This window comes from Carassius carassius, chromosome 40, assembly GCF_963082965.1.
Source record: "Carassius carassius chromosome 40, fCarCar2.1, whole genome shotgun sequence".
Taxonomy (NCBI): Eukaryota; Metazoa; Chordata; class Actinopteri; order Cypriniformes; family Cyprinidae; genus Carassius; species Carassius carassius.
This window is the reverse complement of record NC_081794.1, coordinates 20,357,845-20,375,593: the sequence shown is the minus strand read 5'-3', so window position 1 is coordinate 20,375,593 and position 17,749 is coordinate 20,357,845. Positions and strand designations below refer to the sequence as shown.

Sequence of the window (17,749 nt, the reverse complement as noted above, 5' to 3'; positions counted from 1 at the left end):
ACTCTTCCTCAGTAGTGAACATTAACTAAAGAAATGGCAACTTTTACTGTCATTCCTGCTTTTATATGCATGCAAAATGTGCATAAATTGCAAAAAATTGTCATAATTAGTCATCCTGTGTGTTTATCTTATCGCCGCTCTTGAAGAATAACTGTTAGAAATGTATTTAAAAACCCAGCTGTTCTAACCCTAAGAGATATACTGTATAAAAATTATCACTGTAATACAGCTTGAAGGTAAAATAAACATACATCATGCATTAACCAGAAAACTCTTTTTATTCTATATGCCAATATGCAGTGGAAATAACGAGACATATTTTTTCTGTTGAAAAGGTTTTTCCACCTAAATTCTCGTAACCAAAAGCCCAGTGCTCAGAACTCTGCTGTAAACTCGCATCAGCCTTCGCAAGTGTCCCTATGGGCTGACTATCACCAGTTCCTTCACAACAGTTGTTCAGCACCTCTGCTTTAGGCATTATGGGTCAACACTTGCATTGGAAAAGCAAGAAAATAAACATTTATTGATTTATTTCTTTAAACTGATTTTCATTATGTTCCAGCAATAGTGAAGCCCCGCTGAGCAGTTCCTCCTAACTGCTGGAAGGAATAATGTCATTTTACAGCTTTTAAAGTCATTCATCCATCCATCCACCTATCTATCTATCTATCTATCTATCTATCTATCTATCTATCTATCTATCTATCTATCTATCTATCTATGCCTGTCTGTCTGTCTGTCTGTCTGTCTGTCTGTCAAACATGTTTATTACAAGAAACTATTGACTTGACACAATAAAACTGTCTGTGACTGCCCTCTAGTGCTCAAGTTCTAGACATAATATAACTTTTATTATCATTTGTCATATTTCACATATTTACTTACAGTTCAGCTATTAAACTCTGCTAGCAGAGTCGCGGTTCTTTCTCACAAAGTGCAGCTTGATGTGCATACAATGTATCCAGTAGCTTCAATAAAACAGTTTCAGAACCACCAGAGGCAACTGTCGAATCCCCAGAGGGACAAATGAAATGTTATGAATGTAATCAGACATTTTAAAATTGATTCTGGCTTATCATGTTTCCAGCAAATAAAAAATATCCCATATCTACCGTAATAATAAAATAGCACATCTTCAAAATCACGCTCACCCCTATTCTTTACATACTCTTCTCCATACTCTGTCCATCTTCTTGTAACTATAAGCACATTCATTAAACCATAATAAAAAGTAAACCAACCACCCTTTACTGTCTGAACTTACTTTAACCACTTTCATGTTCACTTTTCACTTATAACCTTCTTCACATTCATTTTTCATGTCTTTCATCTAAATATCCTTCATTCGTGGATCAATCGAAAACACAGTCAAAGAACACCAGGATCTACATGATGTTCATGAATTAAATTTAAAAAACAAAAGTAAGGAAGACAGAAATGGCAGATTACATTGTTCCTGATTTCGCAGCAGCTTGATCTGTGATGGCCCGGTTTTCACTCATCTGACTTGCGGTGGATTCATCAGCATGAGACTGGCTCATAATGGATTGTTTCTTGGTGGACTGGTTGGTGATAGACTGACTTGTGGTTGAGTGGGAAGCAACAGACTGTGACGTGATGGATTTTGTGGTCTTGGCCTGCTTGAATGTGGTGTGAATTGTCTTCTTCCTCTTGACGTGGAGGATCTCCATAGCATCTGGATTGACTCCTGGCTGCTGGAACTCCTTTGTGGTCTCCGTCTGCTCGGTGTTGGATTGCTCTTGCTCCTGAAACTCCTGCTGTCTCTGGAGCATCTGAAATAGAAGAAAATAATGAAATGCATTATATTATAGGGGAAAGAAAATATGTTTAATTTTTAACCTTTTTTATCTCAATGAAAATGTTATAATTAGACTTTTACACTCGGATGTACAGCACAATATTGAAGAAAAGATCAGTCTGTACATTTCATTGTGACTATCAACACTACAAGTATCAATAAAAAATGTGTTTAATTAAACGTAATGTGCAGAATATCCAATATTTGTGTGTTTTTATTTTGTTAGTTTAGCTACATGCCAACACCAAACTCTACTGAAATCAGTTGTGATCAACAGTGCTATTTGTGTAACTTGTGGAGTTGCTGCCAAAGTAGAGCATTCCAAATGTTCCTGCTCGTCTCTTGTTGACTCATGTTGATTGTTTCATGTGGGTGTTACCGCAGCGGCAGCTGCAGCTCATTCCACCAGCCTACTTAATGCCCTGTCTTTCATCTCTTGTTTGTCAGATTGTTGTTTGAGATCCTCCGTGATTCTTGTCTGTGTCCCATCTGCTCAGCTACTCCTTGTGTCTTGTTCCTGTTCGGTCGTTGTTGGATTACCAGTCATATCACGGATCCCTCATCATCACCCACCCGTGCACTCAATCACCTTCTCACCAGTCTGTGCTGCCATCGAGGTCCCTGCGTCACCCACCATCAACCCAGCCTGGCCATACTTCTCTAATAAAGGATCATTTACTTGCAACTTGCTTCCTGTCCTTTATGCAATCGTGACAGTTCCATGGTGGTTAGTATGCTATCTGTAGGCTAACAAGGCAGCTAACTAGGTTATAGAACATAGCTAAAAAGTCATAATTACATGCATTGAGCTAATGTATAAGACTGCGATACAGAGTTATGTCTCACCATCAGCTGCTGATACTTGGCGATAGCCTCGTCAGTGGTTACTCCTTCAGCAAGGCCCAGTTCTGCTGCACGTCGGGCCATTTCTGCCTTAAGAGAGCCCGGTGGGGTCCAGCCCACACCTTTAATCCAGTTCAAATCGGATTTGTAGTTCACCTGCAACCACAGAGGTCAGGACCATTAAACCATGCTACATGAGGAAAAGAATCAGTAGCAACAAGCAAACCATTCCTTTTTTTGGGTGTACAGTATGTCACCAAGTCACTGCAATTTCATATTTTCACATGCAAATGGCAAAGTATTTGCCAGAGACATCAGCATACAGCGCTATCATTATAGTTTGTCATAAATAATTGAATAATCCCAAAACCAGTTCTCACATCGCTTTGCAGCTGGTATGCTTGTTTAGCATGTTTGACGTTGAGTTGATTAGGATCACAGGTATAATCATGAAGATGTTGGCGATAGTTGAGGTTGCTGAGCTGAGCCTGGCTCTTCTTAGCATGCAGGAACTCAGGCTGGTCGCCATGGATCTTAAACTGAGAGCGTGTCTCCTGGAACTGCTTCTTGTACTCGTTGTCACTCTGGAGCTTCCCTACAGCCAGTGAGTGTCTGATCTTGGGGTCATCCTCGACGCTGAGGAGGCCCACCTGCTGGCCTTTGCCTCTGACAAATTCCTCCTTGTAGCGGAACTGAGAAAGAACGGAACAACATATATTAAATTACCATTCTAAAGCTGGGTTTTACTTAAGAAAATAGTTCACAGTTTGGCAAGTAAACATTTTGATTCTGACTTACATCACTAGCGATTTCTCGAGAGGCCTTGGCTGTCTGGAAGGGAATGGCGTCTAACCTGAGGTCGTAACCTGCAGACATCACCTGCTCACCTGATTTTTTATACACTTTCTGCAAAATGAAAGGAAAAAGGGTACATAGACAATGTTAAATTATGTACACTACCATTGAAAAGTTTGGAATGTTTAATGGTTTTTTTTATGTTTTTGAAAGAAGTCTCTTAAAAATTTTTAAAAGATGTTTTCTATTTTAGTTTACTTTTTTATTTAGTTTATTGGCAAATTTTCAGCAGCCATTACTCTAGTCTTCAGTGCCACATGATCCTTAAAAAGCAGTCTAATATGCGGAGTTGGTTCTCAAATGCTCAAGAAACATTTATTATTATAAATGCCGAAAACACGTTTTTACTTCATAATATTTCTAAAGGATCATGTGACACAAGCCTGGAGTAATAGCTTCTGAAAATTCAGCTTTGCTTTCACAAAAAGAAATTATATATTTAAAATATATTGAAATATAAAACAGTTATTTTAAATTGTAATACTATTTCAAAGTATTACTGTTTTTTATTGTATTTTTCATTAAATAAATGTAGCCATAAGAGACTTCTGTAGAAACATTAAATACATCTTGCAAGAGTACCAATCAACAGCTGGCTTACATCGCTAATTTGCTGAGCGTTGATCTTTGCTCTGATGAAGTCAGGATGATCAGGAGGTAATGTGTACTTGTGCATAGAGTCAGAGTCTCCAGATTTATACATCCTCTGAAACAGGATAAAACTCTTGTTATTCACATCACCCAAAACAGCTACTGGCAACACACATTGGTATAAGAATGCTGAGTGAGGTTTACCTCACTACACTGCATGTAGCTGTTCTTTGCGTGGATGATATCGGGTGAATCAGCAACTTGAGTGAACTTCAGACTGTCAGGATGTTGACGATACTTTTTCTACAGAAGGCATTCGTTATTAGCCATAACTTTATGATTTTATTACAGTATGCTAGAAAAAGTACGACTATACATTTTTTTGGATTTCATGTTGAATTTACAGGAAGTGTGACTTACATCACTAATGAGTTCTCCAGCTTTCTTTGCAGACTCCAGCTGGGGTGCACCTACTGAGTCCCAGGCCACTCCCTTCATGAAGTTCAGATCTGATTTGTATACATTCTTTAAAAGATAAAGATGACAAGATTATGTTTAAAACCAAAACTCAAGATTAAGTTCAACCATCTTGTTAATCTTTCATAGTCTTTCTCACCTGGCTCTGCAGGTCATAAGCCTTTTTGGCCCATTGCACCTTTATATCATCAGGTAGAGCTGTGTAAGAGTGTATGTGAGTCTTGTAATCCTGGTCGCTGGCTAAAGCCTGAGCTTTCTTGGCATGAACCAGGTTCACCATGTCTAGAGGCAGCTGGTACTGGCCACTAACAGACGCAGCGTCTTTGCGATAATGCTGGTCACTCTGCAGACGGCCCATCTCTAAGCAGTGCATTAAATGCGAGTCTTCATGAACACCACGAGCTCCGATGTGCTTGCCTTTCTCCAATACATGGTTGTGCTTGTACTGGACCTACCAGGGAAAAGAGGTGAACATGTGAACTGGATGGAGGAACTGTTGGTCCCCACAAAGTTAACAGCATGATTGCTTATGAATATTAATGCTTGAGTTGATCACAGCTGTTTTTGACCATTGATGTTTATGTGTGTAAAATTAAAGAGGGTATTCTTACATCACTAGCAATGCTGGTGGAGGCTTTGGCAGCCTGGAAGGGGATATCCTTCATGGTGAGTTTATAACCCTGAGCTCTTAGTGTATGCCATGACTCCTTGTATTTTACCTGAAACAAAAGAGATCATTTTTAAACTTTTTCTCTAGCATCTTGCATGCAGGTTCATTTTAATAGCTTCTTCTTTAGAATACTTTTGAAATGAGGTATCAGGTTTAAAAAGGGGGATTTTTTATGATTGTAGCAATATCCATTAACACTAAAATAGACTTGGAAGGCTCATCTTACATCACTGAAGTTAGCAGCGTTAATCTTAGCCTGGGTGATTTCAGGTCTCTCGGCAGTAATGGTGTAGTTGTGCCTGAAGTTCTCTCCCTTTTCTTTGTACAGGCGCTAAATAACATCAGACAACAAGAGATTATAACCCCTGTTTGCTGGAAATCACAAAAAACAGAAACAATATTGCCAATGTTCTCCTACCTCATTAGTGATCTTGTTACTGGTCTTAGCATGCACAATATCTGGAGAATCCGTGACGGATGTGTGCTTGAATGAGTAGGGCAGCTGGCGATACTTTTTCTGTTAGGCAAAAGAAACATACAGTACAGTATAATAAATACATATATAATTCAAATGAAAAAAAAAATAAACACTAACATTCAAAAGATTGGAGGCTGTAAGATTTTTTAAAGCTTTTGAAAGTATCTTATGCTAATCAAGGCTGCATTTATTTTATCAAAAGTACTAAAACTGGAATATTGTGAAATATTATTGCAATTTAAAATAACTGTTTTCTATTTTAATATTTAGAAATGTAATTTATTCTTGTTATGGCAATGCTAAAATTTCAGCAGTCGTTACTCATGGTCTTCAGTGTCACATGATCCTTCAGAAAGAATTTGAATATGATGCGGGTGCTTAAGAAACATTTCTTATTATAATCAATGTTAAAAACACATTATGCCACATGCCATTTTTGTGAAAACCTTGATACATTTTCTTTCAGTAATCTCTGACTAATAGAAAGCTCAAAAGAACTGCATTTATTTTAAATTGAAATGTTTTGTAACAATGTAAAAGTCTTACCGAATCTTACTGAACCCAAACTTTTGAACAGTAATGCAGATGAAAATGCTGGATTAACGTATTAATATTTAGAAATGCATTCATACCTCGCTAATTAGATCTGTGGCTCGTTTAGATCCCTCAATCTGTAGGGCACCAGTGGCAATCCAGGCCGCACCCCGAAGGTAGTTCAGATCAGAGCGGTAGATTTTCTGTTGCAAAAATGAAATATGTTCAAGAGAATTCAACTTACAAGAGGCATTCTGTGAACAATGAGTATAAGCAATAGTAGTGCAAGTATTAATTAAGCCATTACCTCACTCTGCAGTTCATATGCTCTCTTGGCAGCCTGCACTTTGAGGTCATCAGGCAGTGTTGTATACTTGTGCAATGTAAGTCTATAGTCCTGATCGCTGACCAGAGACTGAGCCTTCTTAGCATGGAGCACATCCAACATATCCATTGGTAGATGGAACTGAGAGTGCACCTTAGAAGAGTCCATTTTGTATTTGAGCTAAGGAAATAGAAAGCTGATCAATCACTTGTGCACAACCTCTCAAACTCATTTATGTGGTACTCCAAATGCTGTTGCCTAGCTCAGTCTTCTGGAATACTCACATCACTCTGTATATTTGTGGCATGCACAGAGTGAGCAATGTTTATGTCATCCTGTAGTCCCTTTAGCCCAATCATCTTCCCTTTTGTCTTCTCAAACTGTGCCTTGTACTTTTGCTGGAGGCAAACATTTATACAGTTAGACAGACGGATAACCAAAATAAACTGGTTCATCTATTGTGTACAAAATACTCACATCACTGAGGATTTCTGAAGAAGATTTGGCTGCTTGGAATGGAATAGCATCCAAGCGCAACTTGTAGCCACCATCTCTGATCTTTCTCCAGGACTCTTTGTAGTGTGACTATATAGAAAATAATTCTACTTTTAGCAGTTTAATATGGAAATTCAATTCTTTGTCCATGTGTTTAATAGTTTCTGAAACATTAACAGCAGTGTTTGGAATGGATTCTCACCTCGCTGAGGTTCATGGCATTGATCTTAGCCTGCACATGCTCGGGAATATCTCCAATCAGTGTGTACTTGTGCATTTCATTTTCTCCTTTCTCTCTGTATAATCTCTGTCAACATGAAGATATCTCACATTCACAATCACATACATGAATAAATTCCAATCTCTTTTACTGGTTGTCATCAAAATCAGTGCATAGATTCATAGAAAGAATAATTAATGCATGTATAAAATGAAGACGTACATCAAGAACCAGTTTGCTACTGATTTTGGCCTGGACCATCTCTGGTGTATCCTCCACGCTGGTAAACTTCAGAGCACTTACATCCTGTCTGTATTTTTTCTGGAACAAACACAACACATGGCAAAGATTTATACCAACAGTCAGTGCTGGGAGATGTAGAGTGTGTTTTGAATTTATTATCTCTTGGGTGTATGGCCCCTAAGGTCTTTCATTTCAAGGACGACATGGTTCAATCATCTCACAATATCTTTAAACAGATGTGTAATTGAAATGCTAACCCCAGGCATGTGCTTCTCTGTTTTAGCTGAGTTTAAATAACAAAGCATGTGCTTATATTCTTTTAACAAGAAATGTCAGATTTCTGAAGGCATAATAGCCTAAAAATGATTTTTAGATGTAATGTAATTTAAAAAAAAAATTGTTTTCTGATGCTTGCTGAGGCAAGGGTTCTTAATAAACTATACAAAGTACTGATGAATTGAGGAAAAAGTTCTTTCCTATTCCTTCCCCCGCTAAATATAACCTATCACTTCTACTATTTGCTATGCAAACATAACATAACTTCTCTTCTAGTGGTTAAGTATGCATTTCATTTTCAGAGGGTCCTGCTGATGACCTAGAAATCTGGTGTTGTGAAGTTAGTTGATTTTAGAACTTGTTTGATGAAAAACTATGACATAAAGTGGGTATGGTTGGTCGTGTTCAGGTCGATCTGTACCTCGCTGGCTAAATCTGTAGCTTTTCTGGCCTGCTGTATATCAAGGGATCCGGTGGTTTCCCATCCCACCCCTTTCATCCAGTTTAGGTCGGAGCGATACTTTTTCTGTGAAGAAAACAACGTTTTGATGCATAATACCAAACAGTATGCATGTTTGTGTCTGTTTTACCTTTACAAGCCATTCATGCAATTGAATGCTGGGATAACTCTTACGTCACTCTGTAGGCCATAAGCTTTCTTGGCCCATTCCACCGTCATATCAGTGGGCAAGATGGTGTACTCGTGTAAGAAGGTTTTGTAATTTTTCTCAGTGGCCAGTTCCTGGGCTTTCTTGGCATCGGTGAGGTTCATCATATCGAGTGAGGCACTGTATTTGGTCTTGGTGTCCTCATACTCTTTCTTGTAGTTGAGGTCACTCTGGAGTTTGGTAGCCTTGGTTGAATGGGCCATCTGAGAATCATCTGAAACAGTCTTCACGCCAATCATCTTCCCTTTTGTCATCTCATATTCTTGCTTGTACTTCACCTAAATATATGGAATATCAGGAAAGTTAAATTAGATTATAAGTCAAAATACTTGAGTTTCCCTTGAGTGTCTATTTGTGAGTCTTGTGCATCAGTAGGGTGTTTGGTCACTCACATCACTGGCAAGATCTCTTGTTGTTTTGGCAGCGAGAATTGAAAGTGAGTCCAAGCCAAGTTCAAAACCCTTCTCCCTCTGCTCTTCCCATCTACTCTTATATGATTTCTGAAAATCACCAGTTTAAAGTGTTGATTGAAAACAGGCGGTGGGTTGTTAGTTAATGTGTAGGTTATTGGTGCAACATAAGCAACAGTTTCAAGTGATTCAGTTATACCTCACTGAGAAGCTCTGCATTAGCTTTGGCTTGCTTGAAGAGAGGCTCATCTTTGCTTATAGTGTACTGGTGCATCGTCTGTTCAGTGCCTGCTTTGTACGCCAGCTGAGTACAAGAAAAGGCCAATCAATCCCAGAAATATCCACAGAGAAGAGAAATATCCAATTGGATGGATCATATCTTACCCCACTCTGCAGCTCCTGGCTCTTCTTAGCATGTATGATGGAAGGAGTGTCTGCCACTTGTGTGAATTTCACATTGTCCACCTTCTGACGGTACTTTTTCTGTATAGAGGTGGAAAATGCACAGTTAGAGTAAATGTGTGAAATCCAGCATTGTGTTCCTGGTGAAGACCAAAGAAATCTTGGTGGTAAAGCTAGTTAAGAAGCCTAAGAAAATGCTGGTGACCAGATATGCAAGTCTAATCAGTAGGGATTCAGAATTGTGTAATGACCAACCTCACTGACTAGTTCTCCTGCTTTCTTGGCTTGTTCTACATCCAGGCAACCATCAGCCTCCCACCCGACTCCTTTCATCCAGTTCAGGTCTGATCGGTACTGGTTCTAAAAAAGCCAAATCATATATCCATATACAGTAGCATGCATAAAGCACAGCATGTGTATCATTCTACTCAGAACATGATTTCTTTTTCTTACATCACTCTGCAGTTGGTAGGCTTTCTTAGCTTGCTGCACTTTCATGTCATCAGGCAGGACGGTATAATCGTGTAACTTCTTCCTGTAGTCCAAATCACTGGCCAGGGCCTGAGCCTTCTTAGCATGACTCAGATTCACCATGTCTAGAGGCAGGTTGCACTTGGATTGAGTCACCTTAGAATCCTTTTTATAAGCAACCTATAGCAAAGAAATTTGATTGGATAATTTGTTTAGCCAAAAGATGCACGCTCATAATAACTGGAAAATATACTTTTGTTAAACTCAACCTGACTTTGGGTACTCAGGCTTACCTCACTACTAAGCTTGGCCACCTGAAGGGAGTGCATTGTTTTGGAGTCACTCACATCCATTCCAATGGCTTTTTCTTTGTTCTTTGCATATGCTTCCCTATACTTGATCTGTACAGCCCAATAAATCAAATCAATCCCAGAAAACAAATTTTAATGACGTTTACATTTAAACATTGAACATTTGATTCTTACATCACTAGCCAGGTCTCGAGAGGCTTTGGCAGCTTTGAATGTCAGTGTGTCCAGGCCGATATCACATGCTTTGGATTTGTTCTTCTCCCAGTTCTCTTTGTATTTGATCTGTGACGTGCAGGAAAACAACACTTAACAACACAGTCAACATCTGTGAACTATATATAAGGATGACAAACATGTGGCAAGGCTCTGGAATGTGAGTATAGGCTTACATCACTGGCGAGCTCTGCATTGACTTTGGCCTTTTTAAATTCTGGTGTATCTTGAGATAATGTGTACTGCGTCTTTGTCTTCTCATAGTTGGCTTTATAGTTCAGCTTGAATGAGAGGTTATATGAGAAGCTTAGACATATTACATTAAATTCACTTAAACACTCATTGACAAGGACAAATTATGCATACATTGCTGAGCTGGTGGGCATTGATTCTGGCTTGCACAATTTCAGGAGTGTCTGTAACCTGGCTGAATTTAAGCTTGTCGATATGCTGTCTGTAGTTTTTCTGTGTGGGAGAAAATAAGACATCCATTTAGATTAGCTTGCATGTTTACAAGCGTGAAGCTCATTTACAAGTCTGAGGCAGCACTTTACAAGCTATCAGGATGGCACAATTACTGATAGACAAGTTCTAAGCAGACATGAAGAATGATAGGCTTACATCTTTGAGCGGCTCCAGTTTCTTCTGTGACTGATAGGATGGAGTGATGGTGGCTGGATAGTTGTACTCACTCTGAACATGCTTCTCCTGCTCATATTCTGATTTGTAGGCTATCTGAAATCAAATGGTATTAAAGAATATGTAAACAACTCATGTATATTTAACTGAGTAACATATTTAAAATATCTTCGTATTTACTTATTTACTACAAAAGTTTCTTATTTCGAAATTGGACAGATGCTTCGTAGTTTACTTTTATTAATTCTGTTACCATATGAATTTATAAAAATGTAATATGAGCAACAAGATATATTATGTTCAGAAAATGGGTTTCGTCTTACATCACTGGCAAGCTTTCTGACATTCATGGCATGCATGGTCTTCTTATCGATGCCTCCACCCTCATAGTGCCCCTTCATGTGATTGGTGTAATTCTCCTTGTATTTATTCTGCAATCACAAACTGAGTGAATAAGCTTGCATATGACTGCACACAGGTGCCCAGCACAGCAACACATTAAATATAGAATATGCTTTCATTCTTTGTATATAGCAGTCGTATCACTGATGAGGAGCTCACATCACTGGTAAACTTGGCGATCTTTGACACATTCTTGAACTGTGGCGTCTCACAGTAGTTGATGCTGTGGCCTTTGGTGTTCTCAAGGTCCTTCTTGTATTCAACCTGTATAAGGGGAGGATGTCTCTGTCACATAGGCAATGAAGTTGTGGAATTTTAAGCCTCTGTCATTTGTGGTGAACTTCATGCACTGCATACAGAAAACCATATGCCCTTTTGACATTTGCTTGTAAATCAAGGAAGGATGAGGATGTGGTATGGCATCATAAGGCATACATTGTGACATGTAAGAGGGTGAAAATAGAACAATGATGTGGCCCCTGGGCTTGTGTGTTGTCTTTGTTTATGTCTGTGGGTGGCTGGGCTCAAGGGATGTGGAGAATGCAGGTGTGGAGATGTTATGTCTGACTAAGACGATGACAGATGAGTTCTCTGATCCTCTCTTTCTGTTTTTGCACGTGTGCATCCCAAAATGCACTCAGTAAGCCAAGTTACAAATCTTCATCTAATTAATCAATGCTGTTGCTAAATATGTTTAACGGGCAAAAGTGAATATGCCATCCATCTGTTCTTCTGCACCTGATGTAGGCAATGGACTAAGGGCATAAATCGCTCACCTCGCTCACAAGCTTGTTGATTTTGCGTGCACAGTTCAGAGTCAAGTTGTTGTCAGTGTTCAGAGTGTGGTATGCAGAAGATCCCTTCATCTTATTCAAATCCTTCTTATATTTCAGCTGCATGTTAAACATGGAGAGAGGGGGATGAGAAAGGTGATTAAACACAATACCAGAAAAAGCTCAATGCCTGATCTGTCAGTATGAATTCCTGTGACATATGAGAGAACATACACAATCAGTCATTTAGACAGTCAGTGTTTCTAAATATGTCCTTTTGATGCCTCTTGAGTGACAACATTGGACATTCTCAGTGGGAGTCATCGGAGAAAATGTACATACTGTATTTCACTGAGTGATGACAGGCCAAGGTGAGAAAACGTTAACTGGGATTATTTTGGTATTATTTATGTACTATTATAGTTTTTATTCATATTTTAAATTAGCTTGAATTTCTCTGTTTTAGTTTTCATTTTCATTTTAGTTTAATTTTTAGTACTTATATATTTCTTCTAATAATTATTTACTTTTTTCAATTAGCAAACATGCTATTAATTATTTTATTTCTAGTTAATGGTAATAAGTCTGACAGTGCTATTTTAATATCATTCAGATACTAATATAGTTTTTGGTAATATTTTGAATTACATTTTATTTTTATAGTTACTGCTTTCTTGTTCATTTTAATTAAAATTTTAGTCATTTTGTTTAGTGTTTTTCCATTTTTATCAGTTTTTGCAGTCTATAAATGTTTAGTATTTTTTATTAAATATTTTTTTTTATTTAAATTTTTGTTATTTTAGTACATCAAGTTAAACAAAACGAAAATGGAAATGTTGCATTGTTGATTAGCTGTTAAGTTTTTTTTATATTTTATTTAAATTATAATTTATTGTATTTCAAGTAACAAAAATGTTTAGTTTAAGTTTTAGTTAACTATGATAACCCTGAACCCTGATTGGGACAGAACTGGTGTAATTCCTACTGTGAAAAGTGAAAAATCTAGAACAACAGACGACTTAAGCAGTGAGGATGCGCTGATACTCACATCACTGGCTATGTCATGGGCTTTCTTGGCCATCTGGTATCCAGGGGTAATCATAGCAGGGAAGCTGCCCTTGCCCTTTTGCTGTTCATATTCCTCAGTATAGGCATGCTAAAGGAATTAGAGACATTCAGTATAACCATATGTGAGGACATATATGCGCAAAAGAACACATGTGTCACCTGACTGAAGTGCTCTGCATTCTCTCTGGCCAAAGTAATCTCTGCAGAACCAGCATCAGTGCTTGCCTTGCCCTTAATCTCCTGCTCGTATTTCTGTTGATATTTCACCTGTAACAAAAACAACACATTAGTATACAACTGGCATGCACATGCAGCTGGCATTCACAAGTGATTTACACATTTGGACACTTACTTTGCTGGCCATCTCGCCTGCTTTTTTAGCCACCTGGTATCCGGGAGTGAAGTGGGCAGGAAAACTGCCTTTGCCCTTCTGCTGTTCATATTCCTCAGCGTAGACATACTGTTTTTATAGAAGGAGATGCCAAATTAAGATATTATTCGGCCTTAAAGAAGTTTTATGATTCTATTCACTTACATCACTGACAATCTTCCCTTGATTTTTAGCTAGAAGTACATCAGGAGTATCCGCCACAGCGGTGTATTTTGACACTCGTTCTTCGTGGCCTTTTTTATACTCCACCTGAATAAAAAAAGAAAGGATTATTCAACTTTTTGAGAAAGAAACTGAACTCTTTGAACCTAAACTTTACTTACATTGCTAGCCAGTGTATTGGCTTTCTTTGCCATTTCGTATCCTGGCGTGATCATAGCTGGGAAACTGCCCTTTCCTTTAGACTGCTCGTATTCCTCTGTGTATTTCACCTTAGAATCAGCATATAACAAAACAGATGAGAAACAAATGTGTGAAATGACTAATCACATAAACAGGGGTAAGAGGAAGGCCTCCAGATGACTGTGTGACCATATGTCCTGGACAGTCCTAGCTGGGAATTTGTAACTGGCTAAAATGTCCGGGAATTGGCTTTTGGTTAAGATTGGTTGCTTGCAAACTACTGGTCAAACTACTTTTCAGTCATTACCTTCAGCAAGGATGAAAACAATAGGAAAACAAAGGCAAAAACCTGGACATTTTAAGCAATTTTTAAATAAAAATAGGACGTATGGCTTCCATATCTAGCTTCAGTGGCCAGTGTATGAAAAGTTTGAGAAAATTAACCACAAAATCTATCTGATTGTAATACAAGAAGACTTATAAAGATGATTGGAATTTTAAAACCATGTATGTCATTTCAGTCTCTAAGGTCACTTTTGGAAATCCTTACATCACTGGCCAATGAGACTCCAGTCTTGGCATGTAACATCTCAGGTGTGTCGGCTACAGAGGTAAACTGCGTCACACGTGCCTCATGGCCTCGTTTATATTCCACCTGCAGCCCAAATTACCACTCTTTGTAATTCATCATCATAATTTATCCAATTATAGGTGCAGCAAAAAAGCAATAGCCTCATTTTTTATTTTCCCATTGAGTCTGAATCTGATAACTCACATCGCTAATGGTCTTCTGTGCCTGGGTCACACGTACAATTTCCTGGCTGGTAACGCTGCCCGAATAAAATGACTGTTGGCCCACAAATTCAGTTTGGTAACCTTGCTGCTTTTAGAAAGATTAAAAAATGGCCATATGTTAAAAAAATAGCCCGCAGCTAAAACATAATGGATTTATGGTACTACTTTCTTTAACTACTCACCTGACTGGCAAGCTGGCTGGCCTTACGAGCTTGCTCGATTTCTTTTGATCTCATGTCATAGTTGAAAGTGGACATGAAGCGCTCCCCTTCTTCTCTATATTTATTCTAGAAACCAGAGAGATAGAAGAGAAATGTAAGTGTGCTTCCTATTAGCACAATAAATGTGCTAATGATTAATTCTGAAATCATCTTTCTGTAATTCCTGATGTATGAAGAATGATGGAATTTCACATACTGTAAAAAGTCATATTCAGAGACATGCAACATCAGTGATGCTAGTGAGTGCTGTTATTCCACACTGTCTTCATGTAATATTTCAGGGAAGAAATGAAATTAGACATGTGAAATGTAACTGTGGTGTTCTGCATTCTGTCTGTCTGCATGAAGGCCCCTCTAGAGCCCACTGACAGACAGGGGCAGCTGGGATCCCACAGAGAGAGATTCAGAGAAGCAGAGAGAGGGAAAGGAAGCAGGAAAGGAAGAGAGGTGGGCCATGTTCATGAGGTATAAATTTAAACAGCAAATACATAAAGAAGGCCAGAGTAGAGTATCATGTCACACCACAGAAATAACTGGAGAGATGCAATTCTCATTCCAAACCTGTAGAGTCACCAGGGCCTTTGAGCTCTCCTAAAAACAGACCTTATAATATATACTGACCCAGCTCATATAATATATAGTGGGTATTACCAGCAAAATAACCCATGTTCAGTTCTTTTTGATTGTAAATCAGTTAGCAATATCCAGACAGTAAATACATTGAACACCACTAGTTTAGTACCAGGCTGCCTAAAAAGTCTTACTGCAAAGATTCCTTGAATCTGGAAGATTTTGAAAAGAATGTATATAATTTCTTTATATAAAAAAAAATTCTGTACACTTTCAAATGAGTTTATGAGCTCAAATATTTAAACAAAACTATTTTTAAAGTCTCCATGAGTAAACTAACATGATACTTTGAACTAAGTAAGCAAGCAAGATAGATAAGTTAAACTCAGATCTTAAATATATATATATATATATATATATATATATATATATATATATATATATATATATATATATATATATATATTGAAACAGTTCATTTTGCTATAGTGATCAGCTGACTGTACATTATGCCTTACCCAATATTCATTATATTCTATAAAAAAAAATGTATTATATTATATATGTATTTATTTGGTAAGAAGCCATGTACTTAAAGTGGTGTAATGTACAGTCAACTGGACATTATCTCATAATAACTTACCCTGGAGGAGTTTATTTTCCAGTAAGGATCAGCAGACTGTACATTACACCTTTCTTAATATTCATTATATACTATATAAGAAAACACTTCAGATTAACAGCATTACCTTAGAACTTCACACTTGAACATACTACATCAAATAATTTTACAGAAAACCAAATTATGACTTGAATTTTTATACAGGTATTGTTTTTTATAGCCTCAGCCTAAGATGTACTTAGTTCATTTACTATAGTACTGTACTTTGTCAGATGTACAGTAAATCTGTAAAGTAAAAAAAAACCTCACCTCACTGGCTGCTTCAGATTGCTTCTTGGCATTGATGTTGACAGGGGTCTCATAAACACTTGTGAAAGTGTTGTTTTTTGGATTATGCCTATTAGATATAGTATAAAAGAAAAAATAAACATTTTGATGCATTTAATGGTCAAACTATGCAGTAAATTCAAATTATGCCTTTAGTAATAAAGCAATAGTAAATAATGCTGATTTATTAAAACACAAAGTCTTAATTTTTACAAAAAATTATATTCAAGCAAAAAATTACTCCAAAACTTACACTTGGCAGTACGGCCTTTTCTGATAGCTGACAAAATTATTGGCAGTCAGAACCATCTTACAGACCTCACAATGAAAACATGCTTTGTGCCAGTTCTGAAAGAGAATAGAGACACTTACATGCAGAATGAGAAAATGTGCATTTTAAAAATAACTGAATCAAATTCCTTCTCCTGAAATCTGTCTTTCTTACATCATAGAAAACATGGTTAAACTTAACCGAAAGATACATTGATGCTTTATGATTATCTATGTACTATCATGTTAATATGTAAGATATTTGAGACATGTGCCGTTATACTTACCTGACCAATAAGATTGAGCTTCTCCACTGGGTACACCACAAACCCACACCTGGCACACTTTTGAACATTCATAATTTTAGCAAATTAAGCCAGCAACTCCAGAGAAAAATAAAAACAACTTGTACAAATAGTCAGAACTGGAAAGCAAGGCGTCCCAGACGGTCCCTTGTCCCCACTTCTCTCTCAGTCTCTGTAAACTTAGATCTGTTCTCTGACTGAGACCCTGTCTAGTTCCACCCCTGTTTAGCTGTTGCCGGTCAGCTGACTGGTTGACCAGCTGTCAGTTACTTTAAAGGGGAGAGATGTCACTGAATTGTGATCATGGTGTTGTTCACTTTGAGTACATTAGTCAGAGCATTCAGACGTGCTCTAAATAGGTGAATGAAGTCACGGCTGGATCGTTACATGCTTTCTGAAATGCTTTACTTTCTACAGTATATGCTGTCATGACTTTCCATCATTTTCAAAATTAAGATTTTATTATTCACGCTGTTATAAACTACATAATGTTTAGATACAGTCATTCTCAAAATATGGTGGCAGTCATGTCCACTGATATTCAGTCATTCAGAATATTTAATTTAAAATAACAGTACAGAAAACCCTGTATAAAAGGCATCCTTCTATAATTTAATAAATTAAATATTAAATGTCTGACTCTACATCATTTTACACATTTCTAAACAATTATAGTTTTACATCATTTTTTGGTTTGTTCATTTTTCCTATGTTATACATTAC

The 17,749-nt window shown here is 37.6% G+C and overlaps 1 protein-coding gene across 1 annotated transcript; it reads right to left on the bottom strand.

The window, feature by feature from the left end:
* Positions 1-259: 259 nt before the first annotated feature.
* On the bottom strand, positions 260-17,217 carry nrap (nebulin-related anchoring protein). The gene is made up of 43 exons (XM_059532489.1): positions 17,009-17,217; positions 16,705-16,799; positions 16,434-16,521; positions 14,894-14,998; positions 14,692-14,796; positions 14,467-14,571; positions 13,898-14,005; positions 13,719-13,823; positions 13,536-13,643; positions 13,343-13,450; positions 13,164-13,271; positions 12,119-12,235; positions 11,502-11,606; positions 11,264-11,371; positions 10,923-11,036; positions 10,668-10,766; positions 10,478-10,582; positions 10,263-10,370; positions 10,071-10,178; positions 9,760-9,957; positions 9,562-9,666; positions 9,289-9,387; positions 9,104-9,208; positions 8,887-8,994; positions 8,461-8,772; positions 8,248-8,352; positions 7,530-7,628; positions 7,290-7,394; positions 7,070-7,177; positions 6,877-6,990; positions 6,575-6,772; positions 6,366-6,470; positions 5,674-5,772; positions 5,482-5,586; positions 5,197-5,304; positions 4,725-5,036; positions 4,529-4,633; positions 4,313-4,411; positions 4,119-4,223; positions 3,461-3,568; positions 3,043-3,354; positions 2,666-2,818; positions 260-1,793 (listed from the first exon to the last, which is right to left on the bottom strand). The coding sequence occupies exons 1-43, from the start codon at positions 17,078-17,080 to the stop codon at positions 1,446-1,448; spliced, it is 5,586 nt and encodes a 1,861-aa protein (XP_059388472.1). The 5' UTR covers positions 17,081-17,217; the 3' UTR covers positions 260-1,445.
* Between the last annotated feature and the right edge of the window lie 532 nt (positions 17,218-17,749).